This window comes from Octodon degus, unplaced genomic scaffold (genome assembly GCF_000260255.1).
Source record: "Octodon degus isolate 3935 unplaced genomic scaffold, OctDeg1.0 scaffold00113, whole genome shotgun sequence".
NCBI classification, from domain to species: domain Eukaryota; kingdom Metazoa; phylum Chordata; class Mammalia; order Rodentia; family Octodontidae; genus Octodon; species Octodon degus.
The window spans coordinates 8411410-8438476 of NW_004524689.1; the positions used below are offsets into that span (position 1 = coordinate 8411410).

At 44.8% G+C, this 27067-nt stretch overlaps 1 protein-coding gene across 6 annotated transcripts in view; it reads left to right on the top strand.

The window, feature by feature from the left end:
• The first annotated feature begins 9098 nt into the window (after positions 1-9098).
• The window catches only part of Vps13d (vacuolar protein sorting 13 homolog D), a 262979-nt gene continuing 245010 nt past the window's right edge, over positions 9099-27067 (top strand). For 3 of the 6 annotated variants that reach the window (XM_004639663.2, XM_004639662.2, XM_023699490.1), the window contains exons 1-3: positions 9099-9258; positions 14081-14253; positions 24862-24939. In XM_004639663.2, coding sequence (XP_004639720.1) covers positions 14157-14253; positions 24862-24939 — 175 coding nt within the window. In that variant the 5' untranslated portion in view covers positions 9099-9258; positions 14081-14156. Of the gene's footprint in view, positions 9259-10466; positions 10488-14080; positions 14254-24861; positions 24940-27067 lie in introns of those variants that run through there. The other 3 variants (XM_004639664.2, XM_023699489.1, XM_023699488.1) reach the window with 2 other exon arrangements.

Genomic DNA, 27067 nt, shown 5'->3' on the forward strand with positions numbered 1-27067 from the left:
TTTTTTTTTTTTTTTTTTGCGGAACCAGGGATCAAACATCAGGCCCTTGTGCTTGCCAGGGAAGCGCTTATTCTACTGAGCCATCTCCCTGGCCCCAGGATCCAATTAAATTAATTCATTATCAAAATTGTAGCCAGCCAGGGATATAGTTCAGTGGTATAAGTGCCTGCCTGGTAAAGGCAAGGTCCTAAATTCGATCCCTGGCACAGCAAAAAAATAAAATTGTAGCCATGCTCTGATGATGCATGCCTGTAAATCTAGTCTCTGGGAGACAAATAGGAGGGTCAAAAGTTTGAGCCCAGAGTGGTTGATTTAGCAATTTAATGTGACCTTGTCTCAAAATATAACATGCTAGGCATGGTGATGCATACCTGCAATACCAAAACTCAGGTGGCTAAGGCAGGAAGACCATTGTGAGTTTGAAGGCAAACTACACTGCAAATTGAGTTCAGAGCCAGCCTGAACTGCACAGTGAAACCCTGTCTCAAACCTCTTCACCCCTGAAACCAGCCTCCAACCATGGGGTTTCCATAGGACCTCTCTCTTTTTTTTTTTTTTTTTTAATTGTGCTAATCTGTGCATTGGTATCAGTTATTGCTTCCTGCCTATACCTGCTATTGAAACATGGCTTCGCTAAGGGTGAGCTTTGTCTACTATGCTCAAGGATATGGCCTTTGGGTGCTTGGACAGTTGTAGGCACATAGTAGGTGCTTGGCATATAGGGAATGAATGGACCAGTGTGGGCATAGGAAGGCTCCCATTTCTCCCTGGCCAGATCTTCAATTATTCTAGAGAAACCCTATGTACATAGGTTCTTCATGTGTAATCTTCATCTTTTTCTTTAAAATCTTTTTTTGTAGTACTGGTTATTGAACCCTGGGCCTCCACCCTGAATTGCATTACTACCACCACCACCCCTTTTGGTTATTTGAACCAGGGTTATATTATGTAGTTTGGGCTGGGCTTGAACTCCTTATGTAGCCTAGCCTAGTCTCAAACTCATGTTAATCCTCCTGCCTCAGCTTCCTGAGTGCTGGGGTGATAGGAATGTACTGCCACATCCTGTATAAAGATCTGCTTTGGGGCCGGGGAGATGGCTCAGTAGAATAAGCGCTTCCCTGGCAAGCGCAAGGGTATGAGTTCAATTCCCGGTTCCACCAAAAAAAAAAAAAAAAAAAGATCTGCTTTATCTTCAGTTACGCCATGGGCCCTTCCTTGGGTTCCACAAAGCTCTAATGACTTGTGAAATTATGGAGACACTTTGAATGTATAACTAATGGGAGGCTTGCACAGACATCGGAGTGGGCTGAGGAATGGCCTTGACCCGGCTCTCTGAGCCTTTAGCATTTTCACCAAGGTGCATTACACAGGATGATTGCTGAAATCATTGGCCATTTTGTGGCCAGTCACAGTGGCACCGAGTCTCCAGCCCTAGCTGGGAGCTGTGTGACCGTGCACCTGCTCACCTGTGGGGCTCTGGATCTCATCATCGGGCTGGCCATTCAGGCAACCAGCTCCCATCTGGAAGCCAGCCGGGGGCTTCCAGCCACCGGTCCATCATGGCCATACGCAGACTCTGTAACTCCTGAGGTGCTGAGTGTCTTAGGAGAGCCTGGAATCTGGGGTGTTCACCAAAGGGGCAGAGTTTGAATCACACAGAAAAAAATAAGCTTTCATGAGCTATTTGGTTTTGTTTGTTTTGAGGCAGGGTCTTGCTTTGTAGTTCAGACTAGCCTTGAACTCACTATGTAGCCCTGGCTGGCCTTGAACTCATAATTATCTTCCTGTCTCAGCCTCCTAAGTGCTGAAATTACACATGTGTGTCACCATGCCTGGCAAGAACTTTAAATTTGCTAGCCAGGTGCAGTGGCAAATGCCTGTAATGCTGTATTTGGGAGAAGGAGGACAGGAGGATTGCTTCAAATTTGAGGCCAGCCGGGGCTATACACTGGGTTCACGGCCACCCTAAACTACATAGTAAGACTCTGCCTCAACCACAACAACAAACAGAAAACAAAAAGAGAAGGAAAAACCACAAGTTTGTTGTAATGATGATGTGCTTTGGCACAAGAAAACTTTAGTATCCCTCATGTAGCTACTCTGTGGTTTTGCATTGCCTGTCTCCTCCTACGCTAGTGGACAAGCCCCAGAGTGGCAAGAATTTAAAAAAAAATACAGTGTTATCAAGGAACAACTTAAATCAAACAAACTGCACCCATTTTAAGTGCACACTTAAATGCATTTTGCACCTGCATGGAGTCTTGTGAGCCCCACAGCAGCACAGGTGGCGAGCAGCTCCTAGCCCCCAGGCTCCCTCGCCGCCCTTTTCCTCTGTCCCCGTGGGCTCGCCATCCGCGACCCACCTGCTGCCACTGTAGAGCTGCCTCTTCTGGAATTTCATAGAAACAGAACGTGATCTTCTGTGGGTTGGCTTTCTGCGCATCACCGATACTTTTCAGATTTCTCTCAGCCGGTACCTGTATTAGTAATTTTTTCCTTTTTATTGGTGGGTAGCGTTCCATCGCATGAGTGTGTGGACATTCTAATTGCTTCCTGTTTGGGGCTATTATGAATAATAGCCACTAGGAGCGTTCACGTATGAGTCCTTCTGTGGGCATATGCTTTAATTTCTCTTGGGTTGATAACTGGAAATGGGAGTTGCTGGATGGTAAATGTGTGTTTAGATTTATAGGAAACTGAAGGCATAAGGGCTTTCAGAAGTGCTACTGAATGAATCACGCTCTAGGGCAGGAATGGCAAAACTTGTAGAGAACCCAGTGGCCAAACTGCAACCTCAAACCCACTTATTGGTTGCGAAGTGCCAACCCCTGCTCGCGTGCAGACAGAGGGGGCTCTGCATGCCGGCTGGGGCCCAGGTGCCCCTTCATAGGTTTACCACCACTGTTCATGGCACTGGGTGGTGGACCCAACAGGCAGGTTCCAAACCTTTGAGTGTGGCAAGCAACGAACTGCAGAATATATGGTTGGTGGTGAAAGAAAAGCAGCTGCGTTTATTGAAGCTCACAAGCAGAGAAACAGTGCCGAGACGATAGGAAAGGCACCGAGCATACTGTGCAGACAAGCTAGGCTTGGTAGGGGTGCTCTGGACACAGAATGGTCCTGGGGTGCCGCTCAGCACCCCCTTGTTCTACTTGTACTATCAGTGTCTGAATTTTTTTTTTTTTTTTTTTGAGATGGGGGATTACTGTCTGAATGAATGAATGAATGAATGAATGATTTATTTATTTTGAGATGGAGATTGCCTTGATTCCTGGCTCAAGTGATCCTTCGGCCTCAGCCCCTCAAGTAGCAGGGCATACCAGCTTTATAAATTTTTTTTGAGACAGGGTCTTACTATATATTCCAGGATGGGCCCAGGATGGTCTCAAACTCATGGGGAGCCTCCTGCCTCAGTCTCCCGAATGCTGGGATTGTAGGTGCACTGCCTCTCCTAGGAACCCAGGCTTGGCTTAGGACTGAGTCACTCCTTGCCACTCTCATTAGCTGAGCGTTATGAGGTTCGGTAATTACAATGGCAGCCATGCCCTGCTTCTTGCGTCTGTGGATTTATATGTACTTGCTGTGTTTCTCTTGCTCTTATGTTTTAAAACTTTATTTTCATTTGTTTCTATTCTTTGAGACAGGGTCTCATTATGTAGCTCAGACGGGCCTTGAACTCACTATATAGTCCAGGCTGGCCTCAAGCTCGTGGTAGCCTTCCAAGTACTGGGATTACAGGGATGCACCTCCACGCCCAGCTTCTCTCCTGCTCTTCCTGGGAGCATGCAAGGGCGAAGGGATCACTCATCCATTCATAACACAAAGTCTTTTCTGTGTTAGACAGTGTCTAGGTGTTAAGCTATTTCTTTCTGAGATAGGATCTTACAGTGTAGTCCAGGCTGGCCTTTGAGTTAACTATCTACCTCAGGGTAGCCTCAAACTCATGATGATCTTCCTGCCTCAGCTTCCTGAGTGCTGGGATTACAGGTGTGAGACACCATGCCAGGCTGAAGAAATAAGTGTGATAAAGATAAAATCTCTGATTTCCTGGAACTCTGGGAAATTTACACATAAAATAATCTGAGAAGTATGCACTTTTCAGGGTAAAGTCCTTTATGACAGGGGACATTTGAAACAAAAGGCAGTCAGCTCTACAAATATATAGAGCTGTGATGGAGCCATCAGTCACATGAGGCTGCTAAGGACGTGAAATATGCCTAAGTGTAACATGCTCCTGGATAAAACTTACTATAAAACAACCTTAATGCATCTTATTAATACTTTTTTCTAAGGCAGGAAAATCGCTACGAGTTTAAGGCCAGCCTCAGATAACTTAGATTATCTCTCTAAACAAACAAACAAGCCAAAACCAAATCCACAACCCAAAATAATATATTTTTTTTCTGTTGCCCATGTTACTGGACTAGGTCCTAGCAGGTTCCTAAACCTACCCTACTTGTAGAATTACTGACTCTGGTCAAGGAAAAGGAATTTTCAGGACATGGAGGAGAGATAAAGAGATTTATCAGAGATATTTACAAAGTATGCACTTAACTTTATCCAAGAGGGAAAAAAAAGGGACTTAAATCCATGCTGTTAGGAATAAAGAGGGTCAAATCACAACAGACCCTACAGAAATCCAAAAGATCATCCACACCTACTTTGTAGTCTAGTAACGTGGAAAATGCAGAAGAAATGGGCAGATTCCTAGTAATATGAATTACTAAAGCTGGATTAAGACGATATCAAAATCCTAAAAAAAAAACCAAACAAACAGTTATCAATCAGTGAAATTGAAGATGTAATTAACCTACCACACAGAAAAGCCCAGGCCCTGATGTATTCACTGCTGAATTCTACAAGAAATTTAGAGAAGTCTAACACCACTACTTCTCAAACTCTTTAATGAAATGGAAAAGGAAGCAATACTCCCAAATTCATTCCTGGAGGCACGCATTACCCTCATAACAAAACTGGAGAAGGGCTTAACTAAAAAAGACGACAGGCCAATCACTCCAATGAACATAGATGCAAAAATCCTCAATAAAATACTATTAAACAGAATGAATCCAATTAGCAAGAGTACTATACACCATGACCAAGTGAGATTCATCCCAGGAATGCAGGAATGGGTCAACATATGTAAATCAATAAATAAATGCAGTACACTGTATTAACAGAGCCAAGGGAAAAAAATCATGATCATCTCAATAGACACAGAAGAATCTTTTGACAAAGTCCTACATCCATTCATAATAAAAACCCTACAGAAAAGGGGAATAGATGGTCTTTATCTCAATCTGACAGCAGCCATTTATGACAAACTAACAGCCAACACCATGCGAAATGGACAGAAATTGAAGGCTTTCTCTCTAAAATCAGGAACAAGACAAGGATGTTCATTATCTTTACTCTTACTCAACATAGTCCTGGAAATTTAGTCAGAGCAATTGGACAAGAGAAAGAAATAAAAGGAATAACGATAGGAAAGGAAGAAAAATTATCATTATTTGCAGATGACATGGTACTCTACATAGAAGATCCCAAAAATTCTACTTAAAAACTGCTAGATTTATTTGTTTTTGTTTTGTAGTACCAGGGATTAAACTCAAGACCTTGCACTTGCCAGGCAAGTGATTATTCTACTAAGCTATCTCCCTGGCTCTAAAACTGCTAGATTTAATAAGCATATTCAGTAGCTCAGCTGGATACAGTGTCAACACTCGGGCAGTGGAGATAGCTCAGCAGTCTAAGGGTCTGCCTAGGAAAGTACAAGGACCAGGGTTCAATCCCTGGTACCACATGCTGTGCTGACCCTCCCCTGAGCACACTGAGCCAGCCACCAAGACCAGGCATAGTGGTACACATCTGTAATCCCAGTGCTGGGGAGGCTGAAACAGGAGGATCATTATGAGTCTGAGCTATGTAGTGAGACCTAGTACTAAATACATTAACAACAAAGTCAACACTCAAAAATCAATAGTAGGGCTGGGGAGATGTTCAATAGCATAGGCATCTGTCTGGCAAGTATGAGGCCCTGAGTTTAAAAAAAAAAGTCCCCAAAAGTGTCAAACAAAACAAAACAAAAACACACCAAAAACCAGTAGTCTTCCTTTACACAAATAAAAAAATCATTGAGAGAAAAATTAGGGAAAAATCACCCACTCACAATAGCATCTAAAACATGAAATTGGTCTGAGTTCAATCCTTGGTTCCATGAAAAGAAAAAAGAAATTCCTAGGAATCAGTCTAATGAAGGATATAAAAGACTTCTACATTGAAAAGTACAGTACGGTGAAAAAGAAAACTGAAGAGGATATTGGAAAATGGAAAGTTACCCCTTGCTTTTGGGCAGGAAAAACCAATAGTGAAAATGGCCATATTCTCTTAACTGTTATACAGATTTAATGCAATTTTGATCAAAACTCCAACAGCATATCTCACAGAATTAGAGAAAAATAATCCTAAAATTCATTTGGAACCAAATTATAGAATAGCAAAGGCAATTCTTCTGGGCAACAAAGGCAAGGCAGGGGGCATCACAATCCTTGACTTGAGATTATACCATGAAACTACTGTGATTAAAAACAGCATGGTACTGGCCATGAAACAGACCTGAAGCTCAATGGAACAGATTAGAAGATGCAGAAACAACTCAGCCACCAAGAGGCCAAACACATTCACTGGAAGAAAGATTGCCTCTTTAATAAATGGTGTTGGAAAAACTGACTTTGCACAAGCCAATGATTAAAATTGGACCCATATCTTTTGCCATGCACTAAACTCAACTTGAAATGGTTCAAAGATCAAAATATTAAACAGAAACATTAAATCTGCTAGAAAATAGAATAGATAAAACTTTTTTTTTTTTTTGTATTTTAGGGAAGGGACTACAGGGTGTTCAGGGTCTCACTACTAGATAGGACTCATAGGGGGCTGGTGAGATGGCTCAGTGGTCTAAAGCACCTACTTAGAACAAGCTTAGCAAAGCACAGGGACCGCGGTTTGATCCCCCAGCACCACATGCCAGCCAGCCCCGCCCCCTGGTGGGCTGAGCTGGCCACACACACACACAAATAACAAATAAATAAAATAAATAAATAGATTGGGCTCATAGTGATCTGCCTGTTTACAGCCTCCCAAGAGCTGAGATCATAGATGCGCACCACCACGCCCAGTCTCAATTGCGGGGCGGAACCGGCACAGCAGGCCCAGGGATTGAACCCCTGGCCCCTGCACAAATAGATGAAACTCTCTAAAACATTGGCGTAGGCAAAGACTTATGAAAACCCCAATTGCATAGGAACTATCACAAAGAATCAACAATTGGGATCTCATTTTATTATTTTTTATATATTTTAAATTTTATTTTAAAGAATAAAAACAAGGGCCAAAGACATGGCTCAGCAGCATAAATGCCTTCCTGGCAAGCGTAAGGTCCCAAGTTCAATCCCTGGTAGCTAAAAAAAAAAAAAAAAAAGACGGGGGGGGGGAGCATGTGGCTATAATCCCAGCTCTTGGGAGGCTGTAAACTGGCAGATCACTACACATCCGATGTGGTAGTGAGACCCTAAACACCCTGTAGACTCTTCCTTTAAAAAAAAAAAAAAAAAAGAGCAAAAACAAATAGCAGAAACAAAGCCAGAAACAGAGTAACAAACAATACATGTGGTACAGAATTACAAAACAAGAATAAAAATTTAACAATGGCTGTTGTATTACATATTTTCGTCACCATCTATTGTTCAGATTAGTAGATCTAGGCATGCAAGGTTGGTCAAATAATTAAACATTAACACTTTCAATAAACCTTAATTTCTTTCTTGTCCTTTTTTATTTTTTAAAAAATTGATTTTTAAAGAGTATACTAATTGTTAAGACATTAGAAATGGTATACATTTAGAAGAACAAGATGAGAGGTATTTAACCATGGTTTTTGTACTGCAGTTTGCTGTCTTCGATGGAATCTCATCTTATTAAAAATATTTTGCACAGCATGAGAAACCACCAACAGAGTGAAGAGACAGCACACAGTGTGGGAAAAATGTTTTCCAGCTGGTCCTCAAATAAAGGGTTACTATTGAGAACATATAAAGAACTCAAAAAAAAAAAATCAGACCTCCCAAATTTAAAGACCCAATCCCAAAATGGGCACCGGAGATACATACTTCTCAGATGAAGAAATACAAATGGCAAATGCACATTCTGCTCCAGAGGTGGGTGTGTGTATGGGGATGGGGCGTCTTCATGATGGGTGACTTCGATGCATGTCCTGCTGTCTGTCAGGTCACCCATCTGCTGGCTGCATCAGAATGCAAACCATTCACATGTGTTGGAAGCTGAGATCCACTGCCTACCAATATTGGAGTCAATAACCTTTATAGAAATTAATTTCCCCTTTTCTCCCTACTTCCTTTTACAAAATGCACCAACTAGCAAATGTAAAATTACCTTTGAGGCTTTTGTGGGTAGCTTGTCTTGTATTTCTAGGGGACGGCACTGATCTAAGGGGAGCAACCTAAGTAGAAGGAGAAAGAACAGCACGTACAAAGGTGCTACGTCAGGAACGAGGCCTGTGAGGACAGACTGGGCCTGGGAAAGTGGCCAAATAGGAAGAGACCATCTTGGCCTGGTGGTGGAGGCCTGTAATCCCTGCACTGGGGTGGCTGAGGCAGGAGGATTGCTTTGAGTTGGTGGCCACTTTGAATGACATAATGAGTCTTTGCCCCCAAAACAACACACTCCACCACACGCACGCACGCACACGGAAAGGATCAAAACCCGTTGGAGCTTGGGACTGCTCTGTAAGGAGATAGGTTTAATGGAAGCATAGCGTAGGCGCCCTTCAGCAGGGAAGGGTGTAGTCTGATTCCAGACCCCTGAGGCTTGTGGGTGGGCCCGATACGAAGGTTCACTGCACCTTCTGGTGGATGGGAAAGGAAGAACCCTGGGTTCAAGGACTGTGTGAATCCCTTTCATTTGTGGGCGTGCTCTCCCTGAGACTTGGTTTTCCTACCTGTAAGAGCTGGCTGCACCACTGGAGCCCTGAAGCTGGTCAGCCCAGTAGCCAAGAGCTCTGCAGGCGCCTAGGGCGGCGCCAGGGGGCGCCTCCTCGATGGCTCGGCGCTCGGCTGGCCAGGCGCCTGCGCGTCTTCGCTCGATTGGTCGGGTCGAACACCGGCGGCCTGCGCCATTGAGGAGCGGCGGAGAGGAAACGCCGCGCAGTGCCCGGCTGGGCGGGTGCCGCGACAGCGACAGGTAGGGCCGCGGGGTCGCTCCGCCTCCGCCTGGGACCGGGGGACCGGGTCCGCCGCGACCGCGCGGCGCTGCGACCGCGGGACCCCTGCCCCCCGGTCCCTGCCGGCTCCGCGGGCGCACGCCCGGGCTCCCTGAGCCCCCGGGGACCCCGGCGTCGGTGGAGTGCGGGTCGAGCCCCTCGGAGCCGGGACTCCTTCGCAGCCCCGCGGCCGGGCGCCCTGGGAGCAGGGGGCGTCACTCCGTGTTCCCCGCTGAGCCCTGTTCTTAGGGTGCAAGCTCCTGCCTTACCCCTAGGAATGGGGGGCCAGCCAGTTCTTAGGGTGTCTCATCCACCTCCTTTAACCGGTTGCGTTCGGTCACCTCTGGGGCGGGGCCGCAGGCCTGTGACCCGTCGTCACTCCCGGCTCCCCGGGGTCACGCCCTGCGGAGCCCCTCCAGGCAGGGGACCCCGAGAGCCGTGCGAGGTGCGGGTCTGCGCTGCGGGAGGCGCGGGCTTGGGGTGCGCCGGCAGCCCGGGGAGCCCGCAGGGTTGCCCTCGGGGCAGCGGCTCCACCTGCCCGGCGCCCGCCCCCGTGCGTCCCGTCTCGGGACTCACTCCCGGGACCTGGCAGCCCTTGGCCCGGGCCGCCCGAGGGAGGGACGGGGCGCCCCGATCCCGTGGCGAGTCCTTCCTATTCCCGGGTCTGGCTGCCTCTCGGGGGAGGGGCCTGGCTCAAGGTCACACCCGGCTGTCTGCCCGCCGGTGGACGGAGCCCGGATTCCCAGTGTCACCTGCTCTCTGGGTGGAGGAAGCCAGGTGGCGTTAGTGCCCGGCAGCTGCCTAGAAGCCCTCCCTGGTGGATCGGAGTAGAAACGCTTCAGGATTCCGGCCAGTCTGGCGGCCCTGCCTGAAACTGGATTCCTTAAGGGAATCCTTGAAGTGGCCTGAAGTGCCTCGTCGCTTAGCAGAGCTCATGGAGCTTTTGGGTCGGGTGTCATATAGCACCGCTCGTCCTGCCTGCCCGTTAATCTGGGCTTTTCGTTCTTCCACCTTCAGAGTAAGCAGGGTAGGGCCTGACCTTGTTTACAAAATGACAGTGCTTTCCTTTTACTGAGGAGGCATTTGTAGTGGGCACTCCGGGGAGTGTGGGCATTTATGGCCCAAATTAATGACAGGAACAACAACAATAGAGTACTCCAGCCAGGCGTGGTGGCGGGTGCCTGTAATCCTAGCTGCTTGGGAGGCTGAGGTAAGAGGACTCCGGGTTCGAGGCTAGCCTCCACGTCATAGCAAGCTTCTGCCTCAGCATAAAATATAGAACAGGACTGGGGTTGTAGGTCGGTGGTAGAGTGCTTGATAACGCACACAATGTCCGGGGTTCAGTTCTCTATTTAGAGCTCACATAGTAAGACTGTTACTTTGTTTTACATTTTGTTTTCACAGGGCTGCCTGTTTTAAACTTCAACAGAGAAATTTTTCTATTACTTGGACTCTTAAGCATTTTTAATTTAATTAATTAACTTATTTTTGAGACGGTCTTGATATGTACTTCATGCTGGTTTTGAATTTACCATGTAGCCCAGGCTGGTCTTGAACTAGAGCTCTGCCTCAGCCTCCCAAGTGCCTGGGATTGTTGTTGTGTGCCACCAGGCCTGGTTGAAGTATTTTTTTATTTTTTAAGACGTTGGTAAGCCAGTTGTGGTGCACATTTGTCGTGCTAGCACTCTGGAGGCTGAGGCTGAGGCAGAGGCATCATGAGGCGGAGGCCAGCCTGTGCTACATAGTGAGACCTTGTCTCAAAAGAAGTCTTCACTCTTCTTTAAACAAATACCTGGTAATCCCCAAGAGATTCTTAGTGAGTGTAGCTTTTTTTTTTTTCCTTTGGTACCAGGTATTGAACTCAGGCCCCTGCGCTTGCCAGGCAGGTTCTTAGTCTACAGAGCTATCTTCCAGGCCCCAAGTATAGCTTTAAATGATATCTTTGGAAATAAAGTAAACAAGTATTTCCAATTGCTGCCTCTTTATTTTTTATTTTTTTGTATTTTAAGGAAGGGTCTACAGGGGTTGAGGGTATCTCTACTACATCAAACTCTTAGTGATCTGCCTGTTTACACCTTAATTCAATGAGCTATTTGGCTGGCCCTCCAATTGCCTTTTAAAAAACTTTTGATAAATAAATATTGATCCTAGGGCTGGTGAGATGGCTCAGTGGTCTAAAGCACCTACTTAGAACAAGTTTAGCAAGCACAGAGACCACGGTTCAATCCCCCAGCACCACATGCCAGCCAGCCCCGCCCCCTGGTGGGCTGAGCTGGACACACACACACACACATAAACACACACACACACACACACAAATAAATAAATTTAAAAAAAAATAAATATTGATCCTAATCTTATCTGGAAATGCAAGACACTACTGACAAATAAAAGACAGTTTTTTTTTTTTTTAATGTAGAAAACAGTGTTTTAGCCATGGGTGTGGTGGTGCATGCCTGTAATCCCAGTACATGGGAGGCTGAGGCAGGAGGATCCTTGGATTTGAGATCAGCCTGCAGCTACAGAGTGAGCTCAAGGCCAGCCTGAATAGCATAGCCAGACCCTGTCTCAAAAAAAAAAAAAAAAAAGAAAAAGAAAAAGAAAGACAGGGTCTTGCTTTGCATTGCAGGCTGCCTTGAATTTACTGTGTGGTCTAGGCTGGGCTCAAATGCCTAGTGATTCTCCTGCCTCAGTCTCCTGAGTGCTGGGATTGCAAAATGTACTACCATGCTTGGCTAGAAGTCATTTTTACTTGAGGTTGAGTTAACTTTTTTATTTGGTACTGGGAATTGAACTCAGGGCCTTGCGCTTGCCAAGCAGGCACTGTGCCACTGAGCTATATCCCTGGCCGTTAAATTAACTTTGATGGGGGCCTGTGTTTGAGTCTTCCTTGGGAGACAGATATTCCCTTCGGCTGAATGTATCTCTTGGCACTAAGATGAGTCATTGGAGGTGGGGCACTGTGCTTGGAAGGGATCCTGAAAGTAGGACGGTTCCAAGTGGGGTATATGCCACAGGAAACTGGAGTGTCTGGCACTATAGCTGATGACCGACGCAGGTGGCACAGAGCAAGATTTATGGCCCACAGTGCTCTTTGGAACCTGCTACCAGAGTGACCCAAAATCACATTTAAACTTTTGTGTCTCAGTTTCTCATTCTAACTTTTTGTAATATTAAGAATCATCTATATATTTTTGTAACACTGAAACCAGTTAAGAGATAGTAGTAATTCAGTACTGAGTCTAAACAGCTCTAATAAGTGGATTTGTTTTGGTGTTTTGTTGAGACATGGTCCTCCTGCCTCAGCCTCCCAAATGCTGGGATTATAGGTGTGTGCCACCATACAGTGGCTTTTTTTTTTTTTTTTTTTTTAAGGGAAGGGTCTACAGGGTGTTAAGGGTCTCACTACTGTATCAGACTTCTAGTGATCCGTCTGTTTATAGCCTTCCAAGAGCTGGGATTACAGGTTTGTGCCACCATGCCCAGTTTCAATCTCAGTCTCAGTGCACCCCCGGGGGTGGGGTGGGGTGGGGTGGGGTGGGGTGGGGTAGGGTAGGGTAGGGTGGGTCCGACAAGGCAGGCCAGGGGATTGAACCCTGGCCCCTGCCCCTGCTTGCAGTTACTTTAGTCCACTGAGCTATTTGGCTGGCCCTTGGTACAGTGGCTTTAATCAGTGAATTTTTGGTGTTTGTTACTGCCGGCTAAGATCGTTGTACTAGCATGGTCTGGTGAACAGGTACCTGCAGTGCAGCTCCAGGGCATTTAAAGTGCTCCCTTCTGCCTCCCATTTATGTTATTTTATGAATGATCTTCATGAATAAATTTACAAAATTTAATTAGAGCAGCCTTATTAGAGAATATGAATTTCATTCATTTACTCTCTTGGGGCATTTTGGCCTTCATCTGGGTTAGGGTTTCTCAGCACTGACCCTGTTAATGTTTGGGCTGGGTAGCTGTTTCCTGTGGGGAGTTGTCTTGTGCACTGTGGGATGTTTAGGACCTGCCATGGTCTACTGAAAAGAAATTAGTAGCAGCCTCCAAAATCATGATAGTCAAAAATACCTTCAGATGTTTGTCTGATCCTACTCATAAGGGAGCCATCAGGGCAGTCTAATCCTAAGGTGAGTGCAGGGGGCAGTTGTGGTGAAAAGCTACCCAGATTCAAGTAGCAGAATTTTAGAAAACTTATAAATGACATTCCTCACAGATGCATCAAAACATAGGTGTATTGGTTTAGCCCTCCATTTCCCAGTAAGGTGCTCTTAATTAGGTAATTCATTAATTTTTTGGAGACAGTGTTGCTGTATAGTCCAGGCTGGCCTTGAACTCACTGTGTAGCCTCGGATGGCCCTGAATTCTCAGTGATCCTCCTGCCTCAGCCTCCCAAGTGCTGGGATCATAGTAGGAGCTGCCATGTCGAGTCAAATGAATCATTTTTTTAAAATAGTATTTTTTTTAAATGTATGCATGTTTATTTTATTTTATTTTATTTATTTATTTGTGTGTGTGTGTGTATGTGGCCAGCTCAGCCCACCAGGGGGCAGGCTGGCTGGCATGTGGTGCTGGGGATTGAACCGCAGTCCCCGTGCTTTGCTAAGCTTGTTCCAAGTAGGTGCTTTAGACCACTGAGCCATCTTACCAGCCCCCAGAAATGAATCATTTTAACAGTGCTTCTTACCCCTGCTCCTTGAAGCCTGGTGTTTCTATTCATCCATTCTCAGGCAGGTAGGCATTGTCAGGCATTCACCTTAGAAAGTCATCCTTTTTTTTGTGTGTGTTGATTTTCACTTTTCTCTTTTATAGATTCTTTTGTGACCATGAGAGAGAGACATAAAGAATGATCCATGGTTTATAAGCACCTTTTCCTAAGGAAATAGTCATGTTGGAAGGTCTTGTCGCCTGGGTTCTCAATACCTATTTAGGCAAATATGTCAATAACCTGAACACTGATCAGCTCTCAGTTGCGCTGCTCAAAGGTGAGTACTTGTGTCCCCTCTAGCCAAATAGAATGGTGCAGGTGGCATTTCTGTTATTTGTTTTTCGTTCTGTTGAGGATAATAAAATCTGATGCACAAGTTGTATTAAGTTCTCTCGTATGACAATGATAGTTATTGTGGAGTAACTTAGGTATGGAACTGTATTGCTTTAGGTCTTAGGGAACTATTAAATATTAAATATTTCTCTGCTTTACCTCAGTTAGGATTTTAGTTTTGACTGAAATTTTTGACTAAAGTTTTAGCCACTTTTGACTTTGGCTTCACATACAGTTTCATTGCTGTCTGTCTGTCTGTCTGTCTGTCTCTCACTCTCATACACACACACACAAGCTATTGGAACATAGAAAAAGAGGGTAGTATACTTCATAGAGTTGCTGTGTTAAGAATCTGTTACTGTGATATGAGATCTCAAGGTATTAAAAATTATTATTATTATTATTTTTTTAAATTTTTTTTATTTATGTGTGTGTGTGTGTGTGTGTGGCCAGCTCAGCCCACCAGGGGGCGGGGCTGGCTGGCATGTGGTGCTGGGGGATCGAACCGCAGTCCCTGTGCTTTGCTAAGCTTGTTCTGAGTAGGTGCTTTAGACCACTGAGCCATCTCACCAGCCCAAAAAATTATTTTTAATTTAAATAACAAAATAAAAAATGATAGCAAAAGGGAGATAGATTTTTTTTTTCTTTGAGATAGATAAAAATTTACTAAATCTTCTCAAGGAAAATCTGAATTCTATCATCGGGAGATAGATCTTGTGGAGATGGGAGGAAGGGGAGAGGAGAGGAAGTCAGTGATGTGCATATGTACCAGCACCTCATGAGGAATATCTTTGTTATGTATTTTGAACATGTGCTAATAAACAAATACAGTATATATGAAATTAACAACTTAGCTGATGATTTTTATTATTTTATTTATTTATTTTTTTGGTAGAACCGGGGATTGAACTCAGGCCCTTGCACTTGTCAGGCAAGCGCTTATTCTACTGAGCCTTCTCCCTGGCCCTTTAGCTGATGATTTTTAAAGATGAGGAAACAAAGCCCAAGTTAAACTTTAAGTGTTGTTTTTTTTTTTTTTTTTTTTTTTTCCAGAACCAGGGATTGAACTCAGGCCCTCGCACTTGCCAGGCAAGCACTTATTCTACTGAGCCATCTCCCTGGCCCCTTTTTTCTTTTTCTTTTTTTTCAAGTGGGTTGTTCAGTGACATTTTTATTACAAATGTGAGACAATATACCAACTCTAAGATGGAGTGTTTTTGTTTGAGAAGTGCAGATTTTATTTCACGTGTCAAATACTGAATGTGAATAATGCTTTTTAATAAATGATAACTATTTGTTTCAAGCTAAAATGTAACTGAAGAAAATAAAGTTCCATCACTGTTATAATTTAGTTGTGTAACATGTATTTAGCTTTTGCAGGTTGTCTTGGTCTTATTAAAATTCACTTACCAGTAAACTTTTAGGGTTTTTTTTTTTTTTTCCCAGACAAGACCTTGCTATGCAATTCAGGCTGACCTTGAACTCAACTGTGTAGCTCAGGCTGGCCAGGAACTCGAAGTGATCCTCCTGCCCCAGCCTCCCAAAGTGCTGGGGTTACAGGTGTGCACCACCATGTGTGTTATTATTGTAGCTGTAATATTATTATGTATTATTATGACAGACCAAAATTTGGGTATTAAATTCCCTTGGAAGATACATTTGTGTCATTTAGAAGGATCAGTATTTTTCTTTATTCTGTAATAATAATGTATTTCCTTTTTTATTTTTGTACTGGCCTGATCATTAGGAATACATATGGACTTATATTCAATAAAAGACCATTTTCACTGAAAAGCATCTGTTACTGTGCTCACAACAAGACCTGTGAGGTCTTACCTTGCTTAGTAGGAAAGTTCCTAAAGCTTGAGATATTTTAGCATTGAGTGACCTGTAATCAGCAGAAGCAGTCCCTGATTTGGCGTGGGAATTAGAAGGCAGCTTTTCCTCCTTTGATTTAAATTCCCTTTATCCTACTCAAAATGGGAGCCCTTAACCTAGCAGAGGGAGAAGATAAAGCTGTCTGTTAATACACAGGGAAGGAGGCTTCCAGTAATAATGGAACCCGAGCCTCCTGGGAGTGTGGTCAGCAGACCAACAGTGATGGGGGTGTCTTCATAGTCTGAGAACTGGGGTCCCCAGCATTACTGCTTTCTGAGAGTTGTTGTTCCTTCTAGTCCAGCCAGCTCGTGCAGGCCAGCACAGTCTGGTGTGACAACAGTGGCAAACATAGGCCACGGGAGGTGTCACTGTTGTTCCTTCCCACTTGTTGCTTTTATTGGAAACAGAAGTGGATTCTTCCCTGTTCTGCTTTTCCTCCTGTCCTTTAGCTGCTAAATGGAAAGCAGATGTGAGAAGGTTGGCCGGGTGTGGTGGCACACACTTGTAATCCCTCTGCCCCGGAGGGCAGAGGTAGATCATAAGTTCAAGCCCTGCTGGGTCAGTTTAGTAACATAGTGAGTCCCGTTGTGAAATGAAACAGAACAGACTAGAACAGAACAGAGCAACACAACACAAGGCTGGGGATACAGCTTAGTGTAAAGACCCTCTGAATTCAGCTCCCAGTGTGTGACACACACACACATACCCAAAAGAATGAGAAGAACTGGACGTGGTTGTGCATGCCTGTCCCCCCAGAATTTGGGAGACTGAGGCAGGGAGACTGCCGTGAGCTTGAGGCCAGTCTGAACTAGATAGCAATACCCCATCACAGACACATCCGAGTACAGAGGTAATGTTTACCTGTTTGGTCACTTCCTATAGTTCCCTGGCACACTGTGATTCTGAGTTGTACAAGGTACAGGTGACAGGCCTAGAAAGAGAGCTGCAAACCAAACCTTGCTAATGAAAGTGAATACAAGGTACCTATGGCAGCAAGTGAATACATAGGTACCTATGGCAGCTGGTGTTTCCCAGAGCCTGTGCTAATGACTCATTTCTAATCCTGACAATTTTTTTAAATTTGTTTTTTGATATAGAGTCTTGCTGTACAGTTTATGTTGGCCTTAAACTTGCTATGTAGCCCAGGCTGTTCTTGAACTTTTGGTGATCCTCCTGCCTCAGACTCCTGACTGCTCGGATTACAAGCATGCACCACCATGCCTGGCTTCGACAATATATCTTGCACCAATTGTGCATATTAATCTGGTGCTTTATATTACTTTCTATTATTCTCCCCCCCCAAAAAAAATACTATTCTCTATGGCTTTTTTTTTGGCCGGGGGAAGGGTCTACAGGGTGTTCAGGATCTCACTACTAGATGGGACTCAGTGATCTGCCTGTTTACAGCCTCCTAAGATCTGGGATTATAGGCACATGCCCCCACACCCAGTCTCAGTTTGTCTCAGGATACCCTGGGGGCAGGGCTGGCATGGCATGCCTAGGATAGAACCCTGGCCTATGTGCCTGCTTGCAGGCACTTTAATCCACTTAGCCCAGCCCTTATGGCTTTTAAAGAATCTTTGGAATTTGAAAAACATTTCACTGCAGAGTAGACAAATGGTTTTTCTTTCCTAACTGGTGTGCCTATGGTATTACATGCTTATAGACCCAAAGCATAGCACAGTGCTAGACCTGGAAGGTCTTGTGAGCATTGTAGTATACGAGAGAATGGCTTTGTAAAAAGGGTGACATAGCTCAGTGTGGTGGTGCACGAGTGCAATCCCAGCATCTGAGGCTGAGGCAGGTGAATTGCAGTGAGTTTGAGGCCAACCTGGGCTACATAGTGAATTGGAGGGAGACCCTGTGTCAGAAAACCAAGAAGAAAAAAAAAAAACCAGGTTAACAGTGTTTGTTGATTGCATTAGTCAGCATTTTGTAAGTCCCAGCAGGACTCAGTGCCGACACCCACAGCCTCACTGAGGAGAGGTTTACTTGGCTCATGGATTCAGAAGCTTTGGTCCATGGTCTGCTGACTCAAGGCAGAAACATGCTGGTGGAGGGGCTGCCCTTCCCAGCTGTCTTAAAGGCTTCTGAGAGCAGAACATATCATAGTGGCCAGAAAGCAGAGTGGGGAGCAGCACCAGGGAGCAAGGGGGCTGGGGACCCGAAGTGTGCTTTCCTAATCTAGGAATGTCACCAGATGTGGTACACATCTGTAACCCCAGCCATTGGTGGGCTGAGGCAGGGGCATTGCCATGAGTTTGAGGGCAGCCTGGGCTATATAGTGAGCTCCAGGCTGGAATACATAGTGAAACCCTGTCTCAGAAAGACAATAAAGGCATGTCTTCATCCAGTCAAGTTGACAACAGGATTGAAAACCACATTGGTCTTTTTTTTTTTTTTTTTCATGAAAACAGGGATTGAACTCAGGCCCTTGCCCTTGCTGGGGAAGCGCTTATTCTGCTGAGCCATCTCCCTGGCCCCAAGACAATGATCCAATTTTTTTTTTTCTCAGTACTGGGGATTGAACTCAGGACCTTGGGCTTGCCAGGCAGGTACCCATGCCCTTGAGCTATTTCCCCAGCCCTGTTGTTGTTTTTGAGGGTCCCACTATGTAGTCTGGGCTGTGCTTGAACTTGCTATGGTCCTGAGCCATCCAGGTGCTGGGATTATAGGCATTTGCTGGTATTTTTGATCTTTAAGACCCAGTTAAGCAATGTTTAGGGCTGCAGGATGCTAAACAGGCATAAGGATGTGATTTTGATCCATCTGCAGATATTTACTGTTATGGATGCATTGGGAGATGAAAGGGAGATCGAAGAAGTGGTCAAATATATGGTTTTTCTGTCACTGGACTAGAAGAAATGAGGAAGAAAAGGAGAAAAAGTCAGAATGTGGTGTTTTTGTTATTGTTGGTTTAGAGCTAGCGTCTTGCTATGTAGCCCAGGCTGGCCTTGAACTTGGGGTGATCCTTGTGCCTCAGCTTCCTGAGTCATCTGCTATGCTTGGCTCACAATGCGGGTTTGAATCCCACTTCCTGTTTGCTAGTTATTTGGTCAGAGACTCTAATGCTGCCTACTTCAGTCTCTATTCTGTGAATTGGAGATAACTACTAACTGTCTCTCAGGATCCTGAGGCCCAGATAAATGAATGTGGGGCAGAGAGCTTAGAGCTATCGTAGCACACATGGGATATCTATCCAGTGGGTGTTAGTAATCCTCCTCCTCATCCTTGCCATCTGTCCTCATGACCGTCAGCACAGGACTCGCTGGGAGGTTGAACTTCAAATGTAGATTGTGCATACATGCCCAAAGTGATAAAAATGAAAAGAGCAGGTGAGGGACAGAGGCAGTGCCTATGTTAGGATTTCACTCCTTCAGTTGTTGGGCAGACTTTTCCCGAGCACCTGCAGTGAGCAAGGCTCTGGAATGTGGGTTGGTGTGGAAAGCAGAGGCAGGACATCACAGAGACCAGGCTTAGGCTCTGGCACCAGGTTTGCCTGTTTCAGTTGTCTGTGACTGTGGGCAGGTACCAAAGTTTCCTCTTCACCTGTTCTCCCTCTTGCTACCTGAGGTAGGCAGATCTATTGTGAGCTTTAGTGCCTCTGCTTAGCAGTTCGATGGTTTGTTTCTTTTTTTTTTTTTTTTTTTTTTTTTTTTTTTTTGAGACTGGGTCTTACTGTGCAGTTCAGGGAGGCCTTGAACTCACTATGTAGCCCAGGTTACCTCAGAATCATGGTAATCCTTCTGCCTCAGTTTCCTGAGTACAAGGATTACAGGTGTACATCATACCTGGCTGCAGCTCCATGATTTCTAAGCAAAAATTGTTTTTTCTTGAAGCCTCATTTTTTTCATCTCAAAAACTGAGCAACTAATATGGGTTGACCATCTCTGATCTGAAATGCTCTGGGATCTGAAATGCCTGAAATCTGATACATTTTAATGTAGGTAGGGTGCTCCCCAAATTTCTTTTTCTTTTTTTTTTGGCGGACCTAGGGATTGAACTCAGGCCTTTGCACCTGCAGGGAAGCACTTATTCCACTGAGCCATCTCCCTGGCCCTCCCAAATTTCTAATTTCAGCGCATTTTGGATTTTTGATTTTTTGATCAGGCTTGCTTAACCTGTGAGGTCCATGCAGACATGCCATGATCCAAAACTCTGAAGTCTGGGACATTTCTGGTCCCAAGCATTTTGAAGACATACCCACCCCAGCTATAGAACTTCCTTGCATTGCTATGAGCATGAAATGAAGTAGCACAGTGCCCAGGGTTGTGGCTCAGTGGTAGTGTACTTGGCTGGCACGCACGCACGCATGCACCCGTGCGCGCGCGTGCGCGCGTGTGGCACTGGGTTTGTGCCTGTAAGGGCAGAGGAGAATGCAGATAAAGTGTTTGGTGAATAGGAAGATCTTAATTTCATGACAGGCATTATTACTATTCGTTTGTCTCCTGCTGTCTAGTCTGTGTCCTCAGAAAGCTGGTGACCTGTGGGGCTTGCAGACAGCAGCAAGAGGCAATCTCTGCTGGATTGTCCTGGAGCTGGAGGCTTAACGCAGCAGGCGTGCAGGAGGGGAACAAGTTCACTCAGTCTGTGCAATGCTGGGAGAGCTGCTGTGGAAGTAGATTTTGAGTGGGCTGAAAGGAGTCTGCTGGGTGGCAGAGGATGAGTCACTGCTTCCAGGGAGAATGAAATCTGGGAGCTGAAAACTTACAGGTCACATCTGGGGCCAGAAGGCAGCGACCGCCAGTGCTGCGGCAGAGGCTAAACTTTGCTCTGTGGCTTGTTTGTGTATTTGAAACCCAGAACTTCAGTCCCTACCACTCCCTCTTTTGGTGACCCTGGGGGTTGAGTCTGGTGCCTTTGCACTGAGCTACACTCCTAGCTCTTCTTTTTCTTCTTCTTCTTTTTTTTTTTTTTTTGTATTTTAATACACAGTCTACAGGGTCTCACTATACAGAATAGACTTGTAGTGATCCTCCTGTTTTCACCCTCCCAAAGCTGCAATTACAGGCATGTGCTACCACGCCCAGTCTAAATTGCTGTCTCAGTGTGCTCTAGGGGCTGGGCCAGCCTGGCAGGCTGTATTCCTAGCTCTTAAAAAAAAAAAAAAAAATCAACTTTTTTTTTTTTTTTTTTTTTGTGGAACTGTGGGTTGAACTCAGGCCCTTGCGCTTGCCAGGCACGTGCTTATTCTACTGAGACACCTCCCCGGCCCCAAAATTTTTTAATTTTGAGACAGGTTCTTGCTAAATGCCCAGGCGGGTCTAGTACTTGTGATCTTCCTGCTCCAGCCTCTCACAGTGTTGCAGCCAGCTTCCCTCCTCCTACCCCCAGTATCCAGACTTCAGGCTGGCCTTCATATAACGTGGGACTGAGGGGAGAGAACCTAGTCGTCAGTAGAGGTTGCTGAAAAATGTCTAACATCAGTTTTAGTGAATAGATTTTTTACTAACCAAAGATGAGGGATTTTGAGATGAGACACCTGAGAATAGGCCTATAAACTATCTGCTTGGAAGTAAATGAACAACATTATAATTTATATCATTCATCTGCTTTGGCGCCCTGCTCTCTGGCTCCTGGAGGACCTTTCCCAGCAGGGAAGATGGGGTGCACTTAACTTGGGCCGGGGGAGTTAGGAAGCCTTCCTGCCATGCTGTTCTGCCTGATTTATTTGCTCTTGGCTTGCTGTAGGCTTCAGCTTCTTCTCAGTCTTTCTTCTCCTTTCTACAACTTTATCTTTTTTTTTTTTTTTTTTTGTATTTAGTACAGGGTCTACAGGGTTTCACTACACACATATGACTTGTAGTGATCCTCCCGTTTTCAGCCTCCCAAGCACTGGGATTACAGGCGCGTGCCACAACGTCCAGTTCAGTTGCCGCCCCAGAGGTGGGGCCAGCATGTACAACTTCATTTTTTTTTGTTATTTGGTGTTTGAGATGGGCTCTCACTATGTGGTCCAGGATGGCCTTGACCTCAGTGCTGCCCTTGAGCCAATGGCAGTCTTTTGCTTCAGTCCCAAGTGCTGGTATGACAGGTATGTGTCACTGCTCCAACATTTTCTAAAACTTTTCTTATGCTTTGTGTGCTTCATCTTCTTTAATTTTCATTATATGAGCAGCTTATGATTCCTTCCATTTCCTTAGGGCTGTGTAGAAGCCAGAGAAACCCAGGCAGAGAAATCTTGTCTTTTGGTGGATTTGCCTGTTGAGAAATAAGGTAGTTCCAAAGAAAAATGATGCTTTTCCAAGGGAAAAGGAACAGGGCTGGGGTGGTGGCTGTTTGTCTGGCCCACAAAGCTCTGGGTTCCGGAAGAAACCATGCACTTGTTCTGTGTAGTCAACTTCACCTAGGGAAAGTGTTGTCTGATATTTTTCTTTGTCTGATATTGTCTTCCCAAATATAGAAGGAGATAGGGTTGTTGTCTCCTTTAGTTCCACTACCAACTAAATAAGGAGGGTGAGAGGGGTTGAAGGGAGAGTAGGGGAATGGGGAACGAGAACTGCATTGTGTCATATACAGGTGGAGTCCCTGTAATGAGTGTGATCATTATGTATATCTAAAAGGTACCAATAAACTTAATTGAAAAAATGAAATAAGTAGACTGCACCTGCTTTGAATTTTCCAAATTGCTAGATTTGCATTCTTTTTCAGAAGCCAATAACTTTAACAGTCATTTCAGGGGAGAAAGACCAAGTTCCCTACATTGTTTCTCTTTGGTGTAAAAGTCTGTTATTCCGGGCCTTTCTCCTAGTTGATAGGTGCCTGTATTTCCTGTCTCTGGAAATACTTATCTCACACAGATTTAAGTGGCATTTTACTTAGTAAAGTGATGGCTGTCCCTGTAGTTGGGACTGGGGACCCAGCCCTTCTCCTTGTGTTCCCAGCACAGTGTGCGGGCCAGAGCAGGGCTCACGATGCACCTTGGCCACTACAGCTGGCAAAGGGTGTTAGCGAGCTTTCTGTTGCCGTGACAGCATACCTGGGAGAGGCAGCCTGGAAGGACGAAGAGTTTCTTTCTTTTTTTTTTGTGCAGGGTCTCATCATGATCTTCCTGTTCTCAAGTCTCCCCAGCACTGGGATTATAGGCCTGTGCTACCACGCCTGGACTCAATTGTCAGCTCAGCGCACCCAGGGGTGGGGCTGGTGCCACATGTGGTGCCAGGGATTGAACTCACCCCTGTGCTTGCTTAAGAAGGCCCTTAGTCTGCTGAGCTATCTCACTGGCCCTTGTTTCTTTAGGCTTATAGTTTAAGAAGTTTCAGTCTGTGGTGGCTTGATCCCCTTGTCTCCACCGCCTGCTGGTGGAGGTCTGGTCATCTCATGGCGGCTGGGAAGCGAAGCTAGGAAGAACCCCAGGCCCTGGTGCTCCCTGTGAAGGCAGATGCATCCCAGATACCTGAATTTCCCTAGCAGGCCCCACACTTGAAGGCCCTGTCCCTCAGTGGGGCCAGGGGCTGGCCATCTGAACCTTTCACTCATGCGCCTTTGGGGCACATTTCCCATCCAGACTGCAGCAGAGAGAGAGCTTGCACCCCTTCCATGCACTTCTGGTTCACACTATCATAAGAGCTCTGAGTGAGTAGGACACTGGTGGTGTCTTCTCCCTTTCTTTGGTTCCTGGCATTTAGTACACCTGTGAGTGTGCTTGTGGACGAGAACGGGAAGAGGCAGTCACTCCAGAAGAAAGAGCAGAATTCCTTTCGAAGACCAGTTTTATTGAAATCATGGGGAGTTGGACATTTTGTGTACTGTACTCATTTTGAGGAGGGGTGGAAATGAGAGTGGGAGAAATTTGTTAAAAATGGCAGATTCTGGTGCTTCTGATTGAGGGACAGCCTGGGAGCCTGCAGGGCGTCTTAGTGGACCAGACACTGATTTCCCTGTGGGGCACAATAGCTTAAGCAGTGGGCCTACACACTGACCCACATGCTGTATTTGAGCTCACCAAGATAGTTTTTACTTTTTTGTTTTGTTTTGAGGCAGGGTCTCCCTGTGTAGTTAAGGCTGGTCTTGAACTCACTATGTACCAAGGCTGGCCTTGAATTTGTGCCTATCCTCCTGCCTCAGCCTCTCCCAAATGCTGGCATTATAGGTAGGTACCAGCACACCTAGCTTACTTTATTATTTTTTAGATACTGGGGACCAGTACTTGTGCTGGGTATTTGTGCAAGCTTGGCAAGTAAGTACTCTACCACTGAGCTGTATCTCCAGCCAGCTTTTGAAAAAATTAGCCAGGTACAACTATGGGCAATAGTCCCAAGTATTTGGGAGGTAGAGGCAGGAGGGTCACTTGAGGCCAGCCTGGACAACATAGGAGAGTCTTTTTCCTAAACAGTTATGGAATAGAATAGAGTAGGATAGAATAGACAATAGATATCATGGAAAGCCTAAAATATTTGCTGTCTGGCCTATTACAAAAAGTTAAATCCTTGCATCCCTCCTGAAGGCTGCTGAGCCCCACTCTCATGTACATAGTGGGAAACACTACAGATAAAACACTGGGCTGACAGTAGCTCTGCACACTACTGTCCTTTTTTTTTTTTTTTTGTGCATGTGACCTTTTGAAGCTCTGTTCTAGAAGTGAAATTTTCTCTTTACCCTTCACTGCTATGCCTGCAGGGGGTCCCTGTAATATGTTGGGTGAATGCTTCCTGATGGTATTTTTATTTTTTAGGTGCTGTGGAGTTAGAAAACTTGCCATTAAAGAAAGATGCCCTGAAAGAACTAGAATTACCATTCGAAGTCAAAGCTGGTATGTGAAACTAAAGGAGAGGAACGAAGCATTAAGTCTCAAATTGGTTGGGACATGAGAACAGAGAGTCTGGAGGTTGTGTCTGTTTGAGCAGGAGGGGAATGATTAAGTCCCTGTGTGGTCTCTGGGCTGCTGTGTCAGGGTGACTTGAGAGGCCATGTGGTGCCCAGATGGACAGAACCTGAATCATCTTGGAGGGAATTTGCATATTGAACAAGTACCCCAAGTGGTTCTTAAGTTTACTAAAGCTGAGAGCCTGTGTTCTAGATACAGAGCACTCTTATCCCTAGGGAACTGATTCTAACTATCACTGAGAGGTGGTTCATTTTTATTAAATAAGAGGTGGGCTCTGCAGCAGCATGCTTGGCATTGTTTCCTCTCGGCCATTTTGTGGATGTGTGACCTTGGATGTGCTACACACTCTCATTATGAAAGTCATCGTAAAGGTTTAAGATGAAATAAAAGAGTTAGGGGAATAGCTCAGTGGTAGAGCACTTGCCTAGCACGAGTGAGGCCCTGGGTTCCATTCCCAACACCACAAAAGAAAAAAAAAAGGGAGGCTAGTAGTTTCTATATCATAGGATTATTCTGAAAAGTATAATAGTTTAGGATATTAAAAAGTTAACTCATAGCAGTGCTCGGCATACTCACATTAGGTTGGTTAGGAAATATAAACTAAAAAAAAAGCCTCTGATGAATGACCACTTACAAAGTCAGCCCCTGTGTATTTACATCTGTCATCATTCAGTAATAGCCTGTTGATGTCATTTTTTTCCCTATATTTTGGATGCTCATAGTATAATAAAATGCAAGTACATTGCAAATAAAATACAAAGCACATAGAAGAGAAATCTTGCAAAATATTTTAGCTTCCTGAAATGAAATCAAGGATAGTGAACTGCTAGAACCACAGTAAAGACACTAATAAATTGCATCTGAAGGAAACCTCAGAAAAGATGACCACTGAGCTGGGAAGATGGCTTAGTGGCATAAATGCCTGCCTGGCAAGCTCAAGGTCCCAAGTTTGAGCCCCAGTACCAAAAAACCCCCACAAAAAACCAAACAAACAACACTGCTGATATTGTGCTATGTGGCTATAATCCCCTTACTTGGGAGGCTAAGGTAGGAGTTCCTGTTCCCCAGAAAACAAACAAGAATGACACTGGATATTTTCAAAAGAGAATTATCTGAACAATGAAGGATTAAGAAAGGCTCTTTGGGAAAATTGGTGAAGTTTTTAGTATTTGTGCAATAATAACCATTTATGGTTTGTATATTTGTGCAATTGACCCTATTTTCTTATTTTTTTATGACCCTGTTTTCTGTAAAAAATAAATAAAAGGCCAGTGAGGTAGCTCAGTTGTTTAAAGTACCTGCTGAGGCAAGCTTAGACAAGCACTCAGGGACCACGGCTCAATTCCTGGCACCATATGCTGTGCCAGCCCCATCCATAGGGTGGGTTGCGCTGGACATACACACACAAAATAATTTAAAAAAAGTAATGATATATTTTGTTGTTCTCTTACTGTCAGAATGCTGTGTGTTCTTCCTCTGTTTATAGTAGAATTGCAGTGGGTGTGCTAATATTAAAATTCTTCATTGTAAAAAGTGGCATATATTTTCAGTTATAGTATAAATTATACTTAAAAACTTGCTTTTGTTTTTCTTGGTAAAATTCAAATTTTTCATTACTTGTTATAAAATTTCTTAAGGCAGGCATGATGGTGTAGGCTTGTAATCCCAACACGTGTAAGGCTGAGGCAGGAGCATTGCTGCAAGTTCAAGGCCAGCCGGGGTTACTTAGTGAGACCCTGTCTCAAAAACAGCATGCCCCCCTCCCCTTTCTAGTCTTGTGACACTGAAGATGGAACCCAGGGCCTTGTGTATATAGTGCTCTACACTGAACTGCACCCCTAGTCCTTATGACAGTACCAGATGACCAGCTGTATAGTCCAGTAGCACATATAAAAATTTGGAGGAATGAGGGTATAGCTCAGTGGTTGAGAGCTTTCATAGGGTGTGGGAAGCCCTCCCTGGCTTTGATCTTCAGCACCACAGAAAGAGGAAAACAAAAGAGAAGACCATTGTTTTTTTAAAATAATTTTTTTTTTAAAATATTTATTTATTT